Raw genomic sequence first — 23,403 nt, forward strand, 5'->3', positions numbered from 1 at the left:
CGTTTCTACCACGCCAGGTGAGGGCCGAGAGCGAAGAGGAGCGAAGAGGAGCGAAGAGGAGCGAAGAGGAGCCGCTCTAGCAGAACAGGAAACAACATGGCCGCCACAATGACGCTGCGTTCACGGCACACGCGTTGAGAATTAGACATGCGATTAGATTGCATGCAGAGCCAATGCACAGACGAGAAAGGTTGCAAAAAACTAATTTTCTGCCTTCTCCTCCTCCTTCTCTCCTCTTCTCCTCCTTCTCTCCTCCTCCTCCTCCCTTCCTTCTCCTCTTGCTGCTCTCCTCATCTTCCTCCTCTTCACACAACCTCCTCCTCATCCCCCTCCTTCTCCTTCTCCTCTTCCGTCTTTCCTCAACTCTTCCTCTCCTCCTCCTTCTCCTCTTTCTTCTTTCCTCAACTCTTCTCCTCCTCCTCCTCCTCTTCCTTCTTTCCTCAACTCTTCCTCTCCTCCTTCTCCTCTACCTTCTTTCCTCAACTCTTCCTCTCCTCCTCCTTCTCCTCTTCCTTCTTTCCTCAACTCCTCCTCTCCTCCTCCTCCTCCTAGGTGAGCTGATGATAGGCTGCAGGTTGAGAGGAGGCGTTTTGAAGTCACATGGTTCACGTCTGCAGCTCCGTGAGACGCCATTTTGGAGGAAAGTTTGTAATTTGTAGACCTGAGGAGGAGGAGGAGGAAGAAAGGAGGAAGTGGAGGGGAAGAGAGGAGGGATCTGCTCACAGAGAAGAAGTTTGACACGAGTGCAGGCTGCGCCGGGAAACAGTGCTCGCGCACCGAAAGCGCGCGCCAGTTGGATCCGTCGGGCTCGCGCTGAGGTGTCGCCGCCGCGGCGCTTTGAAGTTGTTGTTCTTTTTAATTCCAGTTAGTAACAGCGCGAGCGGCTCGGGCGCGGGCTCGTGCGCGGGCTCGTGAACTGCTGCCGCGTCGTCTCGTGCGCGCGCCGCCCGGCACCGGGAAACGGGAGCGTGTTGAACCCGCAGAGTTTTGGCGGAGTTGGTGAAAAGCTATATTTATATTTATATATATTTTTGTTCCCGCTTTTGGAAGCAGGCAGCCCGAGCGGGGCACGCCGGGGCACAGGCACTGTCCGGCGGGGAAGCACAGTCGGAGGAGTCGGCAAACGCAGCGGAGCTTCTCCTGGTTGTTTTTGTTTCTGTTTTCCTGGAGAGATATAACTTCACCCTCTCCAGCAGAACCCTCCTCCTCCTCTTCCTCCACCTCTTCCTCCACCATGCCAGTCAGGAAGAAAGGTGAGCGGCTCACTTTACACACATGTCCACTAACTAGCATGCTAGCTCGGAGCTAACCGCTAACCCGCAGGAGAAACTCAGCGGCTCCCTGAAGGAAACGCAGCCGAGCCAACGCGCCTCAGGGCCGGGCTTTAACCCGAGATAACCCGCAGCCCGACCGGCTGCTGCCGGGCCGGGCTGCGGGTAAAAGTGAGTTAAAGTCGGGCTTAGCCGCCTGCTAGCTGCTGGTACTTGAAGGCACCTCGTCCGGACTATAAATAAACTATATTATTAATAATATATTTACAACCGTCACTGCAGCTTTCTTCTAACAGGTTAACTGTAAGAACATCAGTAAATGCATAATACATAAAACTACATTCCTTTGACATTAATAAACTTAATTAAGTTACTTTTATCCTGTAAAAAGTGTCAAAGTATTATTATTTAGTCCCATAGCATCTGTAATGTCAATAACAATGAAGTTTAACATGTTCATAGTTTAACATGTTAATAGTTTAACATGTTAAACTATGAACATTAAACAGTTCACAGCTTTTAACTCCATTTATTAAATAATTAATTATTTCCTCATTAGTTGAGTTATCTGTTAAATCTGTTGTATTAATCTCAACATATTACATCATAACATATTAATTCATCTACACTGTGGTTGTTGATGTGAAAATATAGTTATTATGGAAACTTTTAATAAACCTTTTTCATTTTTAATAACTTGTTTAAAAGTTTTTTGAGCCTAAAGTGACATCACTGAAACATTTTCGGTATTTTAGCAAAAAACAAAAATATACTTTTAAACTCTTAATTGCTTATTGAAATGAGGATTAATTTTAATGTATTGGCTGATTGTAATTCTCTGGTGATTAATGGAGTAATAATAGTCTCAGAAACCTTTTTAATATGATTAAACATGAAACACGGAGCTCATGTGGGACGAATCCTCTGGTCCTCCCGTCCTTTACAAGTCTTGAATGGGATGTGAGGGTTGTGTTCATCTTCTGGTCTAAATGTAAAGACAACAGACCAGACGGCCCAAACACCCGGCGCTGACCCGGAGCCTTCAGAGCTGTTGATCTGGGTCTGTAGCGGGTTTAGTCTCCGGCTCGTGAAACGTGAGGCTTCTCTCGTGTGTGAAGACGTTGTGACGGGTTATTAATAACCAGATGATCCATAACTGTAGCCCCACATGCACTCTGCTCGATCCTCAATGGACCCTGTTCTTCTGGACAAACGGTCACTGAGGCCTGTTTTACTTTTTAATCTGGACATTTAATCAGATTTATTCTAGTTTAGTTTACGTCTCAGAGGTCGAAACCTTCTCTGCTGTCGCTGCACGCGTTTATATTCATGAATAAACACATGAATAACACAGGTTTCATACGCTCATGGAGAACCTGGAACATCATGGTTATTTCCAGGCCTGGAAAATTCCTTGATGAAAAAAACAGAAGTGTATTAAAAGTCATATAAAGGTGTTCTATTCATGTGTTCATTTAGTGTGAAATGATGAATCTGCTTTTAAAAGAAAGAAGCTCAAAATATCAGCAGCATACATACAGGCATCTATATAAATGTTTATTCTTTTAATCAAACTATTGTCTCTCATTCATTTGAGTCATTTAAGGTTTACTGTATGCTTTGAATCCTCATTGTTAGTTTAAATACTACATTTTATCACTTTTTACTGCTCACACACATTTCACACAATGTTTGCTCATGAAAAGTCATGAAAATCTAGTGAAAATGTTGTCTAAAGTCTTGGAAAAGTCATGTAAATCCACTGGTCCCAATGTGTGTGAACCCTGCGTTAACGCAGGGTTCACACACATTGGGACCAGTGGATTTACATGACTTTTCACCACATTTAAAAGTCCTGTAATCTGGTTTAAAGTCCTGTAATCTGGTCTAAGGTTGTGTATTTGTTCCCCTACAGATGCGCAGCGGGCCCTGCGGCTGCTGGAGGACTACCGGGCCAAGCTGCACCACGCGGAGGACCGGACGCTGCGCCTCTCCATCCAGAGGGTCATCGACATCTTCCAGAGCAGCCTGTTCCAGGCGCTCATAGGTGAGTGTGTGTGTGTGTGTGTGTGTGTGTGTGTGTGTGTGTGTGTGTGTGTGTGTGTGTGTCGTCCTGAAACGGGTTCATTGGGTCTTTCAGTAAATTTCAGACTAACTGAAAGCCGTTTTCACCGACTACGTTTGAATGCACCAAATACTTATTTTAAAAAAGTAGTCAGGAGCCCGTTAGAGGTCAACGAGGTCGTGAGCTCTGAAGTCAATGGTGCCGCGATGGGACCATCATCATCGGGATGAAGACGCTTGAGCTGGTCCAGTCAAACCGGTTCATACTCACAACTCAAACTGCAGCGATATGAAACATATGTAACACATGTTACAACATATGAAACACATGTTACATATGTTGTAACATGTGAAGCCGCAGCCTGACTTCCTTCATCGGAGGTCAAACCCCGGCTGGTGAGCGAGACCTCTCCAGCCTCCGTCACGTCTGTCTGAGAGGTCGTAAAGAGCCGCGGGTTAGAGAGCAGCACAAACAGTAGCATCTGGTAGGAACGGCCGAGTGTTTGTTTTTGTGTGTGTGTGTGTGTGTGTGTGTGTGTGTGTGGGCAGGGTAACGAATGCAAAGGAAACTGGTGTTTTGCACATTAAATATTTCCGGGCCTGAGTGTGAGAGACTTTGTGAGTTTGGGCTGAGCGGTTTGTCCAAGAATCCATCTCACGGTGTTTTGTAAGATTGTGGCGGTTTCCCGGTATATCACGCTATTTATAAATGCATTTCTTCATCGAGGGTGAAAAAGACCATGGCCAACTGAACAGCTGTTGTGAGCAGCTGTTTGTAGGTTGGAGGGTGTTAGGAAGCTCAACATGGAGGGACTTAGGACCCAGGGGAATGCAGCGGAAAAAAGACTGGAAGGGTGTGTCTCTTCCTGTTTCTTCTTGGTGTGACAGTGGGCGAGCTGTGCCCAGCATGCAGTTCGGCGGTGTAACTTTATAAAAAGTACAATTTGTAACAAATTGTTCCTGTCACAAACTGTTGTGTCGCAGTGTTTAACCTGGTAAAGAGTGTTAGCTGTGGGGTATTAATTGTTATAAAGTGATAACCATGACTGACGCTTTTGTTCGAACAAAATAATTAATAAACTCTTAATCTCATGTATTTAAATGATGTTAAAATACATTTTCGCATTTGGATCATGCGGTTCCAATATTTCTTCAACATTTGTTTCAAAAACACTTGATGAGCGTTTCCCATCATGCACTGGGCCACCCAGTCGGCGCCTCTAAACCGGCGGCTGCCTTGCTCTCGTGAGCTCGTCGTTGCAAGTCGGGTTCAAGCCGGGACACTGACCTACCCAGCATGCATTGCGATGGACTCTGATCGCCTGGAACGAGTCTTGTTTCTGCCGTCTTCGAGCTTCCTCTTTCGTGAGTTTTGTGGATACGGTTGATTCTGTGCTGTGTGTCTGCCGTCAGTCTGTTTAGTTAACGACTGTTCACCCTCCAGTTCAGCTTCCTCCTCCTCCTCTTCATCACTAATGGATGAGTGCAGCGCGGCGGTGTGAACTCGGTGGCCTGCTTTCTGCTCGTCTTCGTCCTTCCTTCACACGAGCGTAAGATCAGCTTCACTCTGTAGGCGATGCAAACGTCCAGTGACCGACTCTGGATTCTCGTGAGGAAACAGAGTGAAGAGTTGAGTCATCATTATATTTATATTTATTCAAGCTGCTTAGCAGCATATTTATGTAAAAATCTTGCACCTTTTGAGTGCTCGTAGTCAGAGACCTTGAAGGACGATGAAGAGTCCACAACCCGTCCTGCCGGCTCGTCTTCATGCGCCTGGTGACCTGGTGGAGAACACGTTCCTGCCACAGTTTCAATCTGCCAAAAAACCCCAAATACGAGATGTCTGCAGCCGGCCGAGCCCGGTGTAATCCCTCTGTGGACACGACGATTACCCCGAGTCCATAATCCACACACAAACACGCACACAGACACACGCATGCACACACACAGACACACACTCTGCTGCTCTACAGAGAGTTTCTGTTTGCCTTCTCTCTCCGCTGTGGTCTGACTGCTGTCAGGAACTCTGGTGGTTTGGACGTCGCTCTGCTCGTTGGGTCTGAACTCTGCAGGTTCTCCAGGGAAAAGGAGAGGAATCCCCCAAGAGTTCTTGTTGTTGTTCTTCCTGTTGTCCTTGTTGTCCTTCTTGTCGTCTGACTCCGGCTTCTGAACAAACTACGAGCTCGTTCCCTTCCAAACATGAAACCTTTAAATGTCATTAATAAAAGTACCTGATGGCTGATAACTCCGTCATCAAGCAGGTAGCCTCAGCTGCATTAAACCTCTTGGATCAGTTGTTTTCTTCGTCTGCTGTCTCCACAAAACCGCCAAAATAAAACACTGTCTGTCTGACAGTCTGTGACGGGCACAAACCATTATGAGCCGAGGCAGCGGCCTCCATCTGTAACGGGAAGAAAGAGCTTCTGTTCACCAACAAGCACACCGTCACCCTGCGCCCAGTCCTCAGTGTGACGGTGGTGACGATGGGTGAAGACTGGTGGTGTTCTGGTGGTGATGATGGGTGAAGACTGGTGGTGTTCTGGTGGTGATGATGGGTGAAGACTGGTGGTGTTGATGGGTGAAGACTGGTGGTGTTCTGGTGGTGATGATGGGTAAAGACTGGTGGTGATGATGGGTAAAGACTGGTGGTGTTCTGGTGGTGATGATGGGTGAAGACCGGTGGTGTTCTGGTGGTGATGATGGGTGAACACCGGTGGTGTTCTGGTGTCAGGATTTGGTGAAGAAGGATAAACTGGTAGAAAAGACACAAAGCTGTTCTTCTTCATGCACTTCTAATATTTGACCTTTTCTAAGTACACGAGTCGGTCCGCTCCTCCCGGAGACACTGCAACTGAACCGTGTTTGATATTTCTTTATTCGTGAATGATTTCATCAGTTAGTGGATCACATCCTAACTTCCTGTCGGTCAGATAAATCACAAAGCGTCCCAGGAGCCTCTACGTCTGTAAACACAGTTTGGTTGCTGAATAGCAGCTGTTTAAAGTCCCTAAATAGAGCGTTGTGTTGGTGGAAAACACCACAAAAAGCCTGTTTTAAACATGAAGCCTGTTGAAAATAGAGCGTTTAAATAGCATTTAATGGCTTCCCATCGCCTCGTCCTGTGGTTGAGCCGCTGTGGAAGCTGCTGTCAGGACATGAAGCGCCTCGCTGGTTTCACTGTAAAACGATCTCTGAACAGTCTCCCACTATTCCACAGAGGTCCTTTTATTGGACATGGACACGGTGTTACGCTAAAGGTCGTCCCCCTGGAGGACGTTCACGCTAGCGGCAGCACGGCCGGCGCTCCAGCATTTAGTTTACTGGGCTCAATGTCCAGGAAGTCACCGGCCAAAACACAGAATTGAGCTTCCTGTTGCTTCTAGTAAAAGTATTCTTAGATGAATTCATGAGGTCTCTGGCCGCGGAGAAACATGGCTGTGTTCCTGAACTCGTGCAGTTATTATGACGAGAGGAGCAACAATGAGACAGAAGAGCAGTTTATATTTTTAGGTCTCACATCTGAGGCTATTTGCAGCCATCAAAGGGTTGTTCAGAAGCCTCTGATGACATCACTGGCTCTTTGCAGCGACGCTCCCTCGGCGGCGTGCGGCTGCCGCGCAGCTCGTTGTGGTGAAATCACCGGCGCGCTTCACGTGGCGGCCTCTCTGCTGGTCGCACAGGGCCAGGTCACAGCGTAGCGCCACGTGGCGCGTCGGGCTTTTATTGTGAAGGAGCTGAGCTGGAGGACGCGCCAGATATAGTTCCTCCCCAGAGGAAGAGGAGTTAAGGCTCCTGTGCGTCATCCTGGTGAGAAGTCGCTTATTCACAGAAGAATCATTTTGTATTTATAAATTTATACATTTTTTTATTACAAATAAAAAAAAAACATTTATTTGGTTTTATAAATCAATAAAAATGTAAAATGTATATATTTTTTATAAATAAATATATATATTTAGGAAAAGAAAAATCAAATATATATAAAAAACATTTATTTAAAAAATATATATTTAAAAAATATATTTTTTTTTCATGTACTATATTTATGAAAAAATATATATATTTTTATTGATTTATAAAATAAATATGTAGATAAAACATTTTTAATTATAAAAATATATATTAATGAATGTGCATACATGTTTTTCTGAAGTAAATAAACCAGCTCTTTAGCAACAGGTTTACCTTGTGACTTCCAGGAGATCACATGACCCAGAGGCCATGACGCGCTGCCCAACCTCATGTTGACCAACTGCAGCTGGTGAAGTTGTGGTGCTGCAGGTTGTTCTCTCTGGACGGGATCAGACGTTATGATTCATGTTCTGAAATGGAGTTTCTCATCGGCGGCGTCGCGGTATCCGTCTCTTCCTCCTGCACCTGAACGCATCACAAGCTTAAATCCCAAAATGAGCCTCGACCTCTGTTTGAATCTTTTTATTGTCTTAATAATCGCCTGAATGCAGCTTTCCATTTATTTCTGTGCAACCGAAATACGTTTTTACAAAAGAAAAACATGCTTGACGCCCCCTTTTTAACTTTGTCAAAAGTCTCCTGAATGTGCCGTCAGAGTGAGACCTCCCCTCTCTCTCCTCCCAGATATCCAGGAGTTTTACGAAGTGACCTTATACGACAGTCAGAGATGGGCGGAGTCTTCCTCCAAGGCGGCGGACCCCATGGCGCCCGTCCACCTGTGGGACTTCTCCAGCCTGCAGAGCACGACGGTGACCTCGGACACGCTGCCCAGCCTCAGCACCAGCATCGAGGTGAGATTCGCATGACGGGAATCGAGCCGCCGGCCCGACTTCCCGTTTTGGTTAACGTCCGCCGCGCCGCTCGGCGGCAGAAACGGTAAAAATAGAGACCGTTAAAAATAGATTCCATCGTTCAAAGCATTGCAGGCCGACATCTGGAGGCGTTTGTTCTCCCCACGAGCTGCTCAGACGGGTTCATGTGTTCATTTAGTGTAAATGAATGAATATGCTTTCAAAAGTTTAAATACTACATTTTATCACTTTTTACTCTTTACACACAGATTTCACACAATGTTTGCTCATAGAAATGTGGTTAAAAGTCATGGAAATTTGATTTAAAGTCGTGGAAGTCCATTGTTCAGAATGTGTCTGAACCCTTCAAGTTGTTGATCTGGCTCAGAAGTCGACAGTAACGAAAAGCCTTCAGTACCGTTGTTGTCGTGAAACAAATCACACGTTTTTTAAGAAATACAAATCGCACCTGAATTCAGTCTTCTGCACCCGCCGATGAGCCGGGTAGACTCGTCGCTCCTCATTGGTCAAGAAGAATGTTGTCTGATTCAGATCACAAATATCAACACATCTGTTGTTTCGTACCTGCATCTAGTTTTTATTGTCGTCTGCATCTTGGTTATTTGCCACAAGAAGTGATCGTGGCGTCGTGGTTCACTAGTTTGTGAACGCTTTGAAGCTTCACTTCAGTGTTTTGGACGTCGCTATCTTGTTTTTTATGCGACCAATGAACAGGAAGTGACCATATATGGACTGAAGAGGAGCAACGTAGACATGTCAATCACCTTGTAGCCCCGCCTTAAAGCAGCCCCTGCTTTATGGTCTGATTGACTCTAAATGACCCCCTGGTGGTCAGGAGAGAGAATGCAGCTTTAACACATGAAGCATAGACTTCTATACAACCAGAGGAGTCGCCCCCTGGTGGTCAGCAGAGAGAATGCAGCTTTAACACATGAAGCATAGACTTCTATACAACCAGAGGAGTCGCCCCCTGGTGGTCAGGAGAGAGAATGCAGCTTTAACACATGAAGCATAGACGTCTATACAACCAGAGGAGTCGCCCCCTGGTGGTCAGCAGAGAGAATGCAGCTTTAACACATGAAGCATTGACTTCTATACAACCAGAGGAGTCGCCCCCTGGTGGTCAGCAGAGAGAATGCAGCTTTAACACATGAAGCATTGACTTCTATACAACCAGAGGAGTCGCCCCCTGGTGGTCAGCAGAGAGAATGCAGCTTTAACACATGAAGCATAGACTTCTATACAACCAGAGGAGTCGCCCCCTGGTGGTCAGGAGAGAGAAGGCAGCTTGAACACATGGTAATGAGTGTAATCTGGAGTTATGAAGGTTTGCAGAAGTCAGAAATGAGGAACTCGTGACAGCGTGAGAGGAACAGACTCTGTGACACTAACGATGATCAGTTTGAGATCATGAAATCAAACAAAGTGATCTGTTCATCAGAGACTCTCTTTACCGTCCTTTCTCTGCAATCTCAGGTTTCCATAACGGTTCATGGGATTAGCTAGAAATTGGAAAATAATCTACAAAATGTCATTTTCTGGTGCTTTTTATGAAATTGTTTTTTAAAGCTGAGTTTGTGGAGGAAACGGCAGTAAACAGCTGGTGTGTGGAACAACAAAAGGAACTGGATATATTTAATCTAACCTTTATTCAGTCAGGATAATCCCATCGAGGTTTTGAATCTCATTCATCTCATTGCTGTATATTGTGTTATTAATATCAGACAGACAAAAACAATCAAAAGAGACTTTTTAAAAAAAAGTATTCATCTAAAGTTCAGCTTTTTCTGTGAAGTATACGCGTACAAGCGCTAGAAGAGACGGGACGTGGGCTACAATGGATGCTTGTATGGGATGAAGAAGTAAGCGACCATGACGGGACGTAGGCGACCATGACGGGACGTAGGCGACCATGACGGGACGTAGGCGACCATGACGGGACGTAGGCGACCATGACGGGACGTAGGCGACCATGACGGGACGCAGGCGACCATGACGGGACGCAGGCGACCATGACGGGACAGAAAGTAGGCGACCATGACGGGACAGAAAGTAGGCGACCATGACGGGACGTAGGCGACCATGACGGGACAGAAAGTAGGCGACCATGACGGGGCGCAGGCGACCATGACGGGGCGCAGGCGACCATGACGGGGCGCAGGCGACCATGACGGGGCGCAGGCGACCATGACGGGGCGCAGGCGACCATGACGGGGCGCAGGCGACCATGACGGGGCGTAGGCGACAATGACGGGACTTGCCATTGTGCGGACCTTGAACGCGGCGTGCAAGTTCACTCAACCTGTGTTAGCCGTTAGCTCCGTGCTCCTGACGGACGGGCCGGTCACTGCGAGCGTCAGAGTAAGTTAGTTGTTCCAGATGTTTTACGGTTGTTCTTTCTCGGCTTACTTTGACTTGCGGCGGTGATTAATGTGACCTTGTGTCCTACGTGGTTGCTCACCGACACGCTGTGTCTTTGCTGCTGTGTCTGTGCTGCTGCGTCTGTGCTGCTGCGTCTGCATCTCCAGCGTCTCCGGGTCAGCACGCTGTAGTCGATACGTACATGTACCTCCCTCATCCAGAGGTGTGGAAAGGTCATGAACAGAACGCAGTAACGAGGAAACTGGATTGACAACAGCAACTGTCAAATGGTATTTAACTGTTTTGTTTTTTCACAGCCACTGTTTTCTACTGTAACTCCACCCGTCTGGCACTGAAAGAGGTTTAAAACAGGCACACCCACTGTGTGCAGATCCAGCTGGAGGCAGTGTGTCTGTGTGTTGGCATTGAACTCCTTCTCTTTCTTTCCTCTTCTTCTCTGATTGTAAACAAACCTGGTCACTCGTAGGACTCCCCCCTCCTAAATGAAATCCTGCACATGTTGGCTCAGGCCAAACGCCCCCCCGGCCCTGACGGACAAGTAAGTACCGGACGCCTGCTGTTGGTGGGAGGGGGTGTCGGTGTCGTCACCCTCGCTGCATGTCCCATCCAGTCCTCATACGCTTCGGATCATTGGAGGGAGGCGGAGAGTGGAGGGTCAGGGGTCAGGGGTCAGGGGTCAGGCCCACGACGGCCTCAAGGTGTCGCTGTCGTTCACTCACACCGACTCAAAGCTGGAGTCAATGAAACCAGAGGAGACGAGGAGAAACAAGTCATCCTGAAATAAAACGAGTTCATCTTCGTACGGTCGGTATTAAACGTGTTAAAGAGCTTCTGTTTTGGAAATCTGTTTTACCAGCGTTGTTTTTTAATTTAGTTTTAAAACCGCTATCTTTATAAACTCAGACTTACACATAATGAAAGCAACAGGCAGAAGCAGAACAAAAGACAACGTCTCAATAGTAGGAAGTCACAGCACATCTGCAGCATCAAATGTTCTGAATACAAAGACTTCTTGAAATGAAACCTTTTAGAAAAATGGATTGATGTAACTTACGCGAGGAGGAAAGTATCAGTGTATGTTTTGCTTTGAGTAAATTATTTTGGTAAATAATGAAGTCATCAATTATTTGAGACGTAATCTGGCTCATTTATTCTGATCGCCTCGTTCCAGCTGCTTCTCTCCTCTGGTTTTACATCAACTTATTAATAATACTAAAAGAGTAAAGTGAGAGGAAACACAGCGGCTTGTTGAGGTAGATGGTGCTGGGTTCATGGGTCATCGTGCTTCATTCATCTGGGTTCATGCTGTCGGGTCTGAACGGTACAACTCCGGTCCTCCGCCTGAAGCTTTCAACACGTTAACTCCAGCGTTCTTCTGGAACGACTTTTCAAACTCTCTGTGCGTTTTGATCGTTTTTTTAGAAGGAACAGTATTTGCAAAACGCAGCGTCTGCGTTACGTTTTATCTGATGAAGCCGATCAATCTGATTCCACAAGAACTCAGATGGTTTGCCAGGTACAGCCGGCATTAGTTTGACTTTTCCTACAAAAAAAAAACACCACTGGACATTAGTTTTGTCTGTTTTTTAGCTAACATTAGCTTGTGAACACATAGCTAACATTAGCTTGTGAACACATAGCTAACATTATTAGCTTGTCAACATGTAGCTTGCCAACACATAGCTAACATCAGCATCATTTTCAGAAGTAAATGAATGTCAAAGAATCCTTTAACTAACCTTTGCTCTGACGCTGTAGAGGCTAAGCCCCGCCCCTTCCTGTTGACCACCACGGTACACTTCAGATTTGACATCTGTTGGAGAGCTGGAGCTGTACTGCTGTTCAGGACCTTCATGGTGGTGGTTTTAATGTGCCGGCTGCAATTATTATGTGACTTTTTATTTGTAGGTGTGTTTGTGTTTCATGCTTCCATCGTGTGTTAAAGTTGTTTAGTGTAACAGTTGTACGCACTCGTAGTGAAGCTCGACGTATTTGTACCATCTACAGGTGTTTATTCACGCCCCTCTCGGTCTTACTTCCTCGTGGACGACGTTTCATCCCGGCTGAAATGAGCTCTACTTCGTACACGTTAAGGTCTCCGATATCTGGGACGCTGAACGCCGTCCTCTCTGGTTCACGTATCCTCCGTTTCTAACAAGACGCACAACCCAAAATGAACTTTTTAGCTGTCATTTAATTACAATAAACAGATCAAAATGATGCAGAAATGACTTCACAATGATGCAGATTAGCAGAAAGTCAGAACTCATGTTTTGTTAGTTTTGTCTTCAAAACGACCAGGGAACTGCTTTTAAAACGCTGGTTTTCTCAATGGAGTCTGGTGTGATCGGTGCTGGGCTACGCTAACGGTGTAGCAGGTTCATACAGGCAGCGTGGTTACTGTTTGTATACGACTCTTTGCTAACGTTAGAAGATCTCGTTTGACTTTGATGGTCAATGCTTTGCAGTCTAAAGTGTGTGTGTGTGTGTGTGTGTGTGTGTGTGTGTGAACCGTCAACGTGTTCATATTTGTTTCGTATTTTTCTGTTTCTCGACTGATCGTTTTCATCTCCGGCACGTTTGATATTTGTATTTGAGAAATTAACTTTTTGATCATGAATTGTTACACACACACACACACACACACACACACACACACACACACACACACACACACACACACACACACACACACACACACACACACACACACACGGTCTGGTCTGGTCTGAGGTGTTTGTAGGCCAGCGCCTCAGCGTTGGGACTATTTTCAGCTCCTCTTTAGTGGCTCAGCGCGACCAAACAGTCTAAATAAAGTCGCTGCTGCTCAGACAGCAACTCTGATCACATCAGGAACCTTTTTTATAGCAGAGCCTGAAAGCATCATGAGAACATTATCATGTACCTTCCACCAGTACTGATGTGCCTGAACGCACCATCATGTAACTGAACCTCCGCTGGTTCTCCGTTAGTGGTGCTGCTAACGTTACTAGCTCTCCTCCTGTTGGTTGTTTACAAAGTGACAGAGTAGATGTTCTACCGGTCACATGGTCACGTTCTACTTGTGAAGAAAACTTTATTTACTCTTTGATGGTTAACGAGTGAATGATAAGGGGGGCGGAGCTGATCAGAGATCAATAATGACCCGTTACTCCTGTAGAGCAAGCATTTTCTGTGTGTTAGCTAACATTAGCTTGCCCACACGTAGCTAACATTAGCTTGCCAACATGTAGCTAACTTTAGCTTGCTGACATGAATCTAACATTCACTTTCCAACACGTAGTGAACATAAGCTTGCCAACGTGTAGCTAACATTAGCTTGCCAACGTGTAGCTAACATTAGCTTGCCAACGTGTAGCTAACATTAGCTTGCCAACGTGTAGCTAACATTAGCTTGCCAACATGTAGCTAACATTAGCTTGTCTACACATAGTTAACATTAGCTGGCCAACACGTAGCTTGCTAATCGCTACCTTGTCCATTAGCACAATAATGATAACACAACAATGCAGTGTGTAGTTTGTCTGAGAGCCGCTGAGCAGAATAGTGTGGGGTCACCTTCATCTTCATCATCATCACCGCTTCATGTTTATAAGAAGCTGAAGTTTATTTACTTGGTTACTGTGGCGGTGGTTCGGCTGGGGACCTTTTTAGTAGCAATAGGGCGCCACACACACACACACACACACACACACACACAGCTTTTCTCTCTAGACATAGAAACACACAGCAGCAGTGTTGTTAAACGTCTTATGTCTAGATTTATAGTTAGTTTTGATTCTATCGACACTTTTATGAAGTTTTATTTGGATCATTTCCTGTGTGGAGGAACGAGGAACTGGAGACCAAGACATAACTCATAGCCTGCAGTCTGAAAAGAAACTCAACCTGACAAGGAAGCCCCGCCCATCAGCTGACTGGCGTCCAGACTGGAGGAAGACCTCTGCTGTCCGGTCTGCCATGACGTCTTCAGAGACCCCGTCATCCTGTCCTGTAGCCACAGCTTCTGTAGAGTCTGTCTGCAGCGCTGGTGGTCAGACAAGGACCTCCAGGACTGTCCTGTTTGCAAGAGAAGACATTCAAAGGGACGTCTACTTCCTACCTTTGCTCTGAAGGACCTGAGTGAGAGCTTCCTACAGCAGAGAGAGCAGACGGCTTCAGAGCCTCTCTGCAGTCTGCACTCTGAGAAGCTCAGACTCTTCTGTCTGGACCATCAGCAGCCGGTGTGTCTCGTCTGCAGAGACTCAGAGAAACACAGCCGGCACAGATTCAGACCCATCGATGAAGCGGCTCCACAGCTCAGGAAGAAGCTTCAGGAAGCTCTGGAGCCCTTGAAGGAGAAGTTAAAGGTCTTCAAAGGAGTTCAAGGGCAGTTTGATCAAGCAGAAGAACACATGAAGGTCCAGGCCCGACGCACAGAGAGGAAGGTTCAGGACGAGTTCAGGAAGCTTCACCAGTTCCTAGAGGAGGAAGAGGAGGCCAGGATGGCTGCACTGAGGGAGGAAGAGGAGCAGAAGAGCCAGATGATGAAGGAGCAGAAGGAGGCTCTGAGCAGAGCCACAGCAGCTCTTTCAGACACAGTCGGAGCCACAGAGGACGAGCTGAGAGCCGAAGACGTCTCCCTCCTCAACAACTACCAGGCTGCAGTGGAGCGAGTCCAGCGGCGCCCCCTGCTGGAGGATCCACAGCTGCTCTCAGGAGCTCTGATAGACGAGGCCAAACACCTGGGCAACCTGACCTTCCACGTCTGGAGCAGGATGAAGGACCTGGTCTCCTACACGCCTGTGGTTCTGGACCCAAACTCTGCTGGTCCAAACCTCATCCTGTCTGAAGATCTGACCAGTGTGAGACTAGGAGAAGAAGAGCAGGAGCGTCCTGATAATCCAGAGAGGATTAATGGTTACCGTTGGTGTGTTCTGGGCTCTGAAGGATTTAACTCTGGGTCTCACAGCTGGGTCGTCCATGTTGGAGACGGTACAGGCTGGTTTCTGGGTGTGTTACCAGAGTCTGTCCAGAGGAAGGGAGACATAGGGTCTGGATTATGGGGAATAGAGTTCTATAAAGGTGAATATGCAGCTTTCTCTCCTTCATCAGATGAACTCACTCCTCTCACAGTCCAGAAGAAGCCTGAGAGGATCCGAGTGGATCTGGACTGGAACAGAGGAACGCTGTCCTTCTCTGATCCTGAAACCACCACACACACACACACCTTCACACACACCTTCACACACACCTTCACTGAGAGGGTGTTTCCTTTAATAAGTACTGTTGATTATGATGAGGAACTGAAGGTTTTACCAGAGAAGATCTCTGTGACTGTAGAACAGACATAGATGATGATGATGAACATCAATCACTTCACAGTCTCCGAATCCCAAATAATCCAAAGAAGAACGTTGAACAAAGCGCTCTGTCACATGATGATGTGTTTAGGCTGAAGGTAAATGATAACGTTCTTATGATGCGTTCAGGTGTAAAATTGGTGAAAAACTAGAAAAAAGTCCTGATGTTTGCACATAAATATAAATCATTGCACTTCATTAACACCAATAACTGTATGTTTATGTAAATATATCATCTAAACAAAGTAATAGTAGATGGTGTGTGTGTGTGTGTGTGTGTGTGTGCATTGTTTTATTTTCACTATTTGTTTTTAATGGAGGAAATGAGCAGCGATATGAAAATGGGTAATTATTAGTTTTGCATGAATTACATGTGCAGTATTTTTTGGGGAAAGTTTCTGGGACAAGTCTCTTATTTTGAAAAATAAAATAAAGGTGAAAGTTCAAACCGTTGTGGAACGAGTGTTTTTAGTTTAAATCTTTCACATCTTTTTAAACAGACTCAGTAATCTTTCCTGAGCAGCTCATCTTTCATTGATTATCTTCTGATCCTCGCCTGCTACTGCCCCCTGCTGCTCATGAAGGAAATATATGATGTCCATCTGGTAGACGGTTCATGGTATTTGCAAAAAGAGGAAGCTAAATGTGTGTATCATTTATCATATTCAGTAAATTATTAAGCAGTAGATAGCCAGCAGGGGGCGCCACCTTAGTGACGTATCACCTGACCTCACAACCAAAAACACACACACACACACACACACACACACACACACACACACACACACACACACACACACACACACACACACACACACACACACCAACCATCACATCTGAACCTGTCGGCAGTTTTGTGTGTGTGTGTGTGTCTCATCTTTGTTAGTGAAGAGCTCAAACAGCAGCAAACCCAGATTTGTAATTCACTTTATTGGAAACGTTATTTATTTCTATACATTTGAGTCGCCCCCTGGTGGTCAGGAGAGAATGCAGCTTTAACACATGAAGCATAGACTTCTATACAACCAGATGAGTCGCCCCCTGGTGGTCAGGAGAGAGAATGCAGCTTTAACACATGAAGCATAGACTTCTATACAACCAGAGGAGTCGCCCCCTGGTGGTCAGGAGAGAGAATGCAGCTTTAACACATGAAGCATAGACTTCATCCTCTTCTTCTTCTCTCCTTTCCACCCTTCTCCTCTCTTCCTCCTCTTCATCTCCTTCACATCACTGACTCTGTCCTACATCGCTCTACCTTCCCTGAGGATACACCCCCTTTCTCTCTCTCTCTCTCTCCCTCTTTCTCTCTCGTTTCCGATGAGTCATGTGACCAACCACTCTCGCACCCACCCCCTCTCCCCGGAGACCAATCACACCCCCACAGAGGAAAGCCACACACACACACACACACACACACTGAACGTACGACACCCTCATCGTCATCATCTTCATCATCATCACTTTGTCAGCGTAGAGGGAGGAGGACGAAAACCAGAGAACGAGGGAGAGAGGAGTCGAGGCGAGCGCCTGAGAGGAGGTCAAGAAGGAGAGGAATATATTCTACCAAAAGAGGAGGAGGAGTTGGAGGAGGAGGAGGAGGAGGAGGAGGAGGGATCAGTGGAGGGGGAGGTTCTCCCTGAATGAAGGAAGAGCTCTGGGAGTCGTTTCCTCCCCGCCGCGATGGAGCGACGCGAGTAATGAGGGCGGATGGTGAGAGCAGGGAGCAGCAGCAGCAGCAGCAGCAGTGGAACAGGAGGAGATGGTGGAGAGGCTGGAGGCGGCGGCGGCGGAGGAGAAGGAGGAGGTGCTGGGGGAACCGGGCGCCGCTGGAGGAGCCGGCAGCTCTCTCGGAGGAGCCGGCGCCGGCTGTCGGCCAACGGCCCCGAGACGTCCCCCGGCTCCAAGAAGCTGGCGTGCTTCTCGCCCATGCTGTGCCACTGCAAGGTGGCCTGCACCAACAGCACCATCTCGCTCATGTTTGGCTGCAAGGTGGGTGGAGGAGGGGGGGGGGGGCGTGTCCTGTTTCACGTAGCGGGGAGGGACGGGCGGGGGGGGGGGGCGTGTCCTCTGTTTCACGTAGCGGGGGGGCGTGTCCTCTGTTTCACGTAGCGGGGGTGGCGTGTCCTCTGTTTCACGTAGCGGGGGTGGCGTGTCCTCTGTTTCACGTAGCGGGGGGGCGTGTCCTCTGTTTCACGTAGCGGGGGGGCGTGTCCTCTGTTTCACGTAGCGGGGGGGCGTGTCCTCTGTTTCACGTAGCGGGGGTGGCGTGTCCTCTGTTTCACGTAGCGGGGGTGGCGTGTCCTCTGTTTCACGTAGCGGGGGTGGCGTGTCCTCTGTTTCACGTAGCGGGGTGGCGTGTCCTGTGTTTCACGTAGCGGGGGCGTGTCCTCTGTTTCACGTAGCGGGGTGGCGTGTCCTGTGTTTCACGTAGCGGGGTGGCGTGTCCTCTGTTTCACGTAGCGGGGGTGGCGTGTCCTCTGTTTCACGTAGCGGGGTGGCGTGTCCTCTGTTTCACGTAGCGGGGTGGCGTGTCCTCTGTTTCACGTAGCGGGGGGGCGTGTCCTCTGTTTCACGTAGCGGGGGTGGCGTGTCCTCTGTTTCACGTAGCGGGGGGGCGTGTCCTCTGTTTCACGTAGCGGGGGGGCGTGTCCTCTGTTTCACGTAGCGGGGGGGCGTGTCCTCTGTTTCACGTAGCGGGGGTGGCGTGTCCTCTGTTTCACGTAGCGGGGGTGGCGTGTCCTCTGTTTCACGTAGCGGGGGTGGCGTGTCCTCTGTTTCACGTAGCGGGGTGGCGTGTCCTGTGTTTCACGTAGCGGGGGCGTGTCCTCTGTTTCACGTAGCGGGGTGGCGTGTCCTGTGTTTCACGTAGCGGGGTGGCGTGTCCTCTGTTTCACGTAGCGGGGGTGGCGTGTCCTCTGTTTCACGTAGCGGGGTGGCGTGTCCTCTGTTTCACGTAGCGGGGTGGCGTGTCCTCTGTTTCACGTAGCGGGGTGGCGTGTCCTCTGTTTCACGTAGCGGGGTGGCGTGTCCTCTGTTTCACGTTTGAGGTTTCACGTGTGGGGGGGCGTGTCCTCGTTTCCTGATGTTTCACGTGGGTGCGAGTGTAGTTTCTTGTGTGTGTGTGTGTGAGATTTCATGAGGCTGAGCATCTTTATCTCTTATCCTACACTTCCCACAATGCATCTTTATCTCTTATCTTACACTTCCCACAATGCATCTTAATCGTTTATTATATACTTCCTAAATTTTCGTTCCAAAACATCCCGAACGTGTTGAATAGTTCATTTTAAAACAACGCGGCAGACGTTTCCTTCAGCAAATCAGAGATGAGCTGTGAAACAGAGCAGAGAATCACCGAAGGTCAGTGAATGCATCATGGAGAGGAAGCGAGGGCGTTATGTGGTCAGCGAGCGGCCGCTTTTGACGCGACGCGATAGGCCGCTCGGCTCCGGTGACCCGGCCAGAAGCGGAGGCTCTGATTGGCTGAGCGTCGGAGGCGGGGCTATCGTGCTCGTGTGGCCGACATGTGCTCTGCAGGGGGACACCAGGAAGCTGACGTGATGTCACAGGAGGAATCCACTCATATACAGTTCAACCTCCGGGTTTGTTTCCTCATGTCTGTTTAAAATACATTTCATACGTGAAATGATTCACTGTTCATCTTCCAGGGAAACGCTGGTGACGGTCTCTTCCTCCGGTTATTGATACCCGTGCTCTGATCGGTTCTATCAATACTCTGATTGGGTCTTTTGGATTATTTTGTGAGGGAGAAAATACATTTAATGAAGAAATAATCTTTTTTTGACCTGTTGGCGCGCCTCCATAACATGAGGTCATGTGACCTGGTGGAGTTCCTCTATAGAATAACATGAGGTCATGTGACCTGGTGGAGTTCCTCTATAGAATAACATGAGGTCATGTGACCTGGTGAAGTTCCTCTATAGACTAACATTAGTTACGTTAGTCAAGATTATCTTTATGAACTGAACCTGTGATGATCCAGAACGGAAGAATCTGATTGGCTGTTTGTGGAGGGAACTGGTGATGACCACTTCCTGTCTGACTGCAGGAATCGGTGCGACGTGAAGCGTTAGATTCTGGTGGGATGTAACTCCTCTCTTGGTTGTGTTCCTCTTCATCACAGCCCTGAATCATCCAGAAACCCTCCTCCTCCTCGTCCTGAACATCCTCCTACTCTGTGATTACGATGCTCCTATTTATAGCAACAAGAGTCTGCGCTGTGCTTCATCCTCCTCCTCCTCCTCGTCATTCTGAGAGTGACGAGGAGGAGGAAGAGGAAGAGGAGGGTCTCTTCATCCAGACGGTGGTAAACCTACGTCTACATTAGTGAGTGGGCTCAGTGTGTCGCTGAAGGACACGAAGCTGTGGTGCGTTCACAGGACCATCACAGCGTCGGGCACATCAACGCTCTTTCTCTCGTTGCTTTTGTTTTAATCTCAACTGTTCAGGATAATGTGCAGTTTGTGTGATTCATCCTGAGGGAGCAGAAGCTTTGTTGTACTTCTCCTCCTTTTCTTCTTCTTGGAGCTTTATCACATGAAGCATGGACTTCTATACAACCAGAGGAGTCGTGTAACTTCACTCATTATCATGCAACTCAAGTGGTTAGGGTTAATATCCTCTGGTTCTCTGTTAGCGGTGCTGCTAACGTTACTAGCTCTCCTCCTGTTGGTTCTCTGTTAGCGGTGCTGCTAACGTTACTAGCTCTCCTCCTGTTGGTTCTCTGTTAGCGGTGCTGCTAACGTTACTAGCTCTCCTCCTGCTGGTTCTCCGTTAGTGGTGCTAATGTTCCACGCTGGCTCTCTGAGCAGAAGGTGAAACCCGTCTTCACGAGCTGTTCTGTGTCACTTCCAGAAGTACCGGCACCAGGATGAGGACTCGTCCCCCCAGGACCAGAGCTCCCCCCAGCTGACGGAGGAGGCGGGCGGCCCGGAGCTGGTCCAGGTGGCCGAGAAGAGCCTTTCCCAGATCGAGAACGTGCACGGCTACGTCGCCCACGCTCACATCTCCCCCATGAAGGTAGGACACGTCTACTCAGGAACCCGTAGAACCCTTTGACCCAGACCTGTTGGTTCCTAAAGCCGTCAGAGGAACCAACAGGAATATAGAGTTGATTTTAATGTGAATGTTGAGTTCATATTAACGGGAATATTGAGTTCCTCTTCCTCTCCTCATCCTCTCATTCTCTGTCTGAACTCTTTAAAGATGAACTGTCTCCCTCCTGCTTTGCCTTTTCAGTATTTTGACCCTTGCGAGTCTCCGTCTGTCCTCCTTGTATCTCGTAGGAAGCGTCTCTGGAGTGCATCCTGGACGGTTCTTTAGGACAGCAGCACTCCCCCGCGCCCTCCACCCTGTGCTCCCACGCCGAGGACGGCTCCCTCCTGTCCTGCTCCTCCAACCCCTACCCCCCCATCCAGGTAACCCCTACCCCCCCCATCCAGGTAACCCCTACCCCCCCATCCAGGTAACCCCTACCCTCCCATCCAGGTAACCCCTACCCCCCCATCCAGGTAACCCCTACCCTCCCATCCAGGTAACCCCTACCCCCCCCCCCCCATCCAGGTAACCCTTACCCCCCATCCAGGTAACCCCTACCCTCCCATCCATGTAACCCCTACCCCCCCATCCAGGTAACCCCTACCCTCCCATCCATGTAACCCCTACCCCCCCCATCCAGGTAACCCCTACCCCCCCATCCAGGTAACCCCTACCCCCCCATCCAGGTAACCCCTACCCTCCCATCCAGGTAACCCCTACCCCCCCCCCCCCCATCCAGGTAACCCTTACCCCCCATCCAGGTAACCCCTACCCCCCCCATCCAGGTAACCCCTACCCCCCCATCCAGGTAACCCCTACCCCCCCCAGCCAGGTAACCCCTACCCTCCCATCCATGTAACCCCTACCCCCCCATCCAGGTAACCCCTACCCCCCCCAGCCAGGTAACCCCTACCCCCCCATCCATGTAACCCCTACCGCCCCATCCAGGTAACCCCTACCCTCCCAGCCATGTAACCCCTACCGCCCCATCCAGGTAACCCCTACCCTCCCAGCCAGGTAACCCCTACCGCCCCATCCAGGTAACCCCTACCCTCCCAGCCAGGTAACCCCTACCGCCCCATCCAGGTAACCCCTACCCTCCCATCCATGTAACCCCTACCGCCCCATCCAGGTAACCCCTACCCTCCCAGCCAGGTAACCCCTACCGCCCCCATCCATGTAACCCCTACCCTCCCATCCATGTAACCCCTACCGCCCCATCCAGGTAACCCCTACCCTCCCATCCATGTAACCCCTACCCCCCCATCCATGTAACCCCTACCGCCCCATCCAGGTAACCCCTACCCTCCCAGCCAGGTAACCCCTACCCCCCCATCCAGGTAACCCCTACCCCCCCATCCATGTAACCCCTACCCCCCTACCCAGGTAACCCCTACCCCCCCCATCCAGGTAACCCCTACCCCCCCCCATCCAGGTAACCCCTACCCCCCCCCCCATCCATGTAACCCCTACCCCCCCCCCCATCCAGGTAACCCCTACCCCCCCCCCCATCCAGGTAACCCCTACCTCCCCCCATCCATGTAACCCCTACCCCCCCCCCCCCATCCAGGTAACCCCTACCCCCCCCATCCATGTAACCCCTACCCCCCCCCCCATCCATGTAACCCCTACCCCCCCCCATCCATGTAACCCCTACCCCCCCCCCCCCCCCATACAGGTAACCCCTACCTCCCCCCATCCATGTAACCCCTACCCCCCCCCCCCCCCCATCCATGTAACCCCTACCGCCCCCCATTCAGGTAACCCCTACCCCCCCCATCCAGGTAACCCCTACCTCCCCCCATGCAGGTAACCCCTGCTCCAGGTAGACCCCCCCTCTCCGATTCAGGTCGCCCAGCCGTCATTCTCAGTACAGCTGCACCAAATACTTAATAATGTATTTAAACAGATTAATATGAATTATGTGTTCAATTATTATTGATAATAATCTGTTTAAACAGTTAATGTGGATCAATATTCACTGATGTTCCCGTACTACTACCACACTGAAATACTGTTACAGTATAAGTACTAAGTAGTAATTGATTGATGGACTGATTGATTTGTTGGTTCAACTGCATGAACATATTCTTGTCTTTTGTGAGCAAAAATCCTAGTTTGTATCCAAATATCTCTGCCTCTGAGTACTAGTAGTAGTAGTAGTAGTAGTAGTAGTAGTAGTAGTACAAAATACAATGAAAGGAAAAAGAAGTGAAGTAGTAAATCAAAGTTGTACTCTCACACAGAGGTTGAATAAGAGGAAGAGGAGGATGGAGGAAGAGGTGTAGTGAGGCACAGATTCACGGCTCGTCTCTAACGCCTCCTCTCCGTCCTCTCATCTCCCCAACGCTTCACTCCCAGATGCAGCAAAGCATGCTGGGAGGACGGGCCAGCTCTATTTATAGCCAGTAGAGTTACAGCTCCTCCAACATTCAGGGAAATCCTGGATTATTCTGGAGCTTCTTCCAGGCCGGGAACGTCTGGGAATATCTGAGAAAC

General features: G+C 48.8%; 2 protein-coding genes across 14 annotated transcripts in view; both read left to right on the forward strand.

The window, feature by feature from the left end:
* The first annotated feature begins 720 nt into the window (after nucleotides 1-720).
* dlg1b (discs large MAGUK scaffold protein 1b) overlaps nucleotides 721-23,403 on the forward strand; it is a 42,644-nt gene continuing 19,961 nt past the window's right edge. For 2 of the 13 annotated variants that reach the window (XM_068567289.1, XM_068567298.1), the window contains exons 1-5: nucleotides 721-1,253; nucleotides 3,187-3,318; nucleotides 7,935-8,101; nucleotides 20,722-20,886; nucleotides 21,153-21,284. In XM_068567289.1, coding sequence (XP_068423390.1) covers nucleotides 1,235-1,253; nucleotides 3,187-3,318; nucleotides 7,935-8,101; nucleotides 20,722-20,886; nucleotides 21,153-21,284 — 615 coding nt within the window. In that variant the 5' untranslated portion in view covers nucleotides 721-1,234. Of the gene's footprint in view, nucleotides 1,254-3,186; nucleotides 3,319-7,934; nucleotides 8,102-10,987; nucleotides 11,043-17,423; nucleotides 17,836-20,721; nucleotides 20,887-21,152; nucleotides 21,285-23,403 lie in introns of those variants that run through there. The other 11 variants (XM_068567315.1, XM_068567323.1, XM_068567331.1 and 8 more) reach the window with 8 other exon arrangements.
* On the forward strand, nucleotides 14,422-15,837 carry LOC137802193 (nuclear factor 7, ovary-like; the record flags this gene model as incomplete). The annotated part of the gene is made up of 2 exons (XM_068599849.1): nucleotides 14,422-15,568; nucleotides 15,599-15,837. Coding segments are annotated over 2 exons (1,386 nt in total), but the record flags the coding sequence as incomplete, so codon positions are not given.

Source organism: Clinocottus analis, unplaced genomic scaffold (assembly GCF_023055335.1).
Source record: "Clinocottus analis isolate CAN_PGR_092001 unplaced genomic scaffold, fCliAna1.0.p SCAF_11, whole genome shotgun sequence".
In the NCBI taxonomy this organism is placed as follows: Eukaryota; Metazoa; Chordata; class Actinopteri; order Perciformes; family Cottidae; genus Clinocottus; species Clinocottus analis.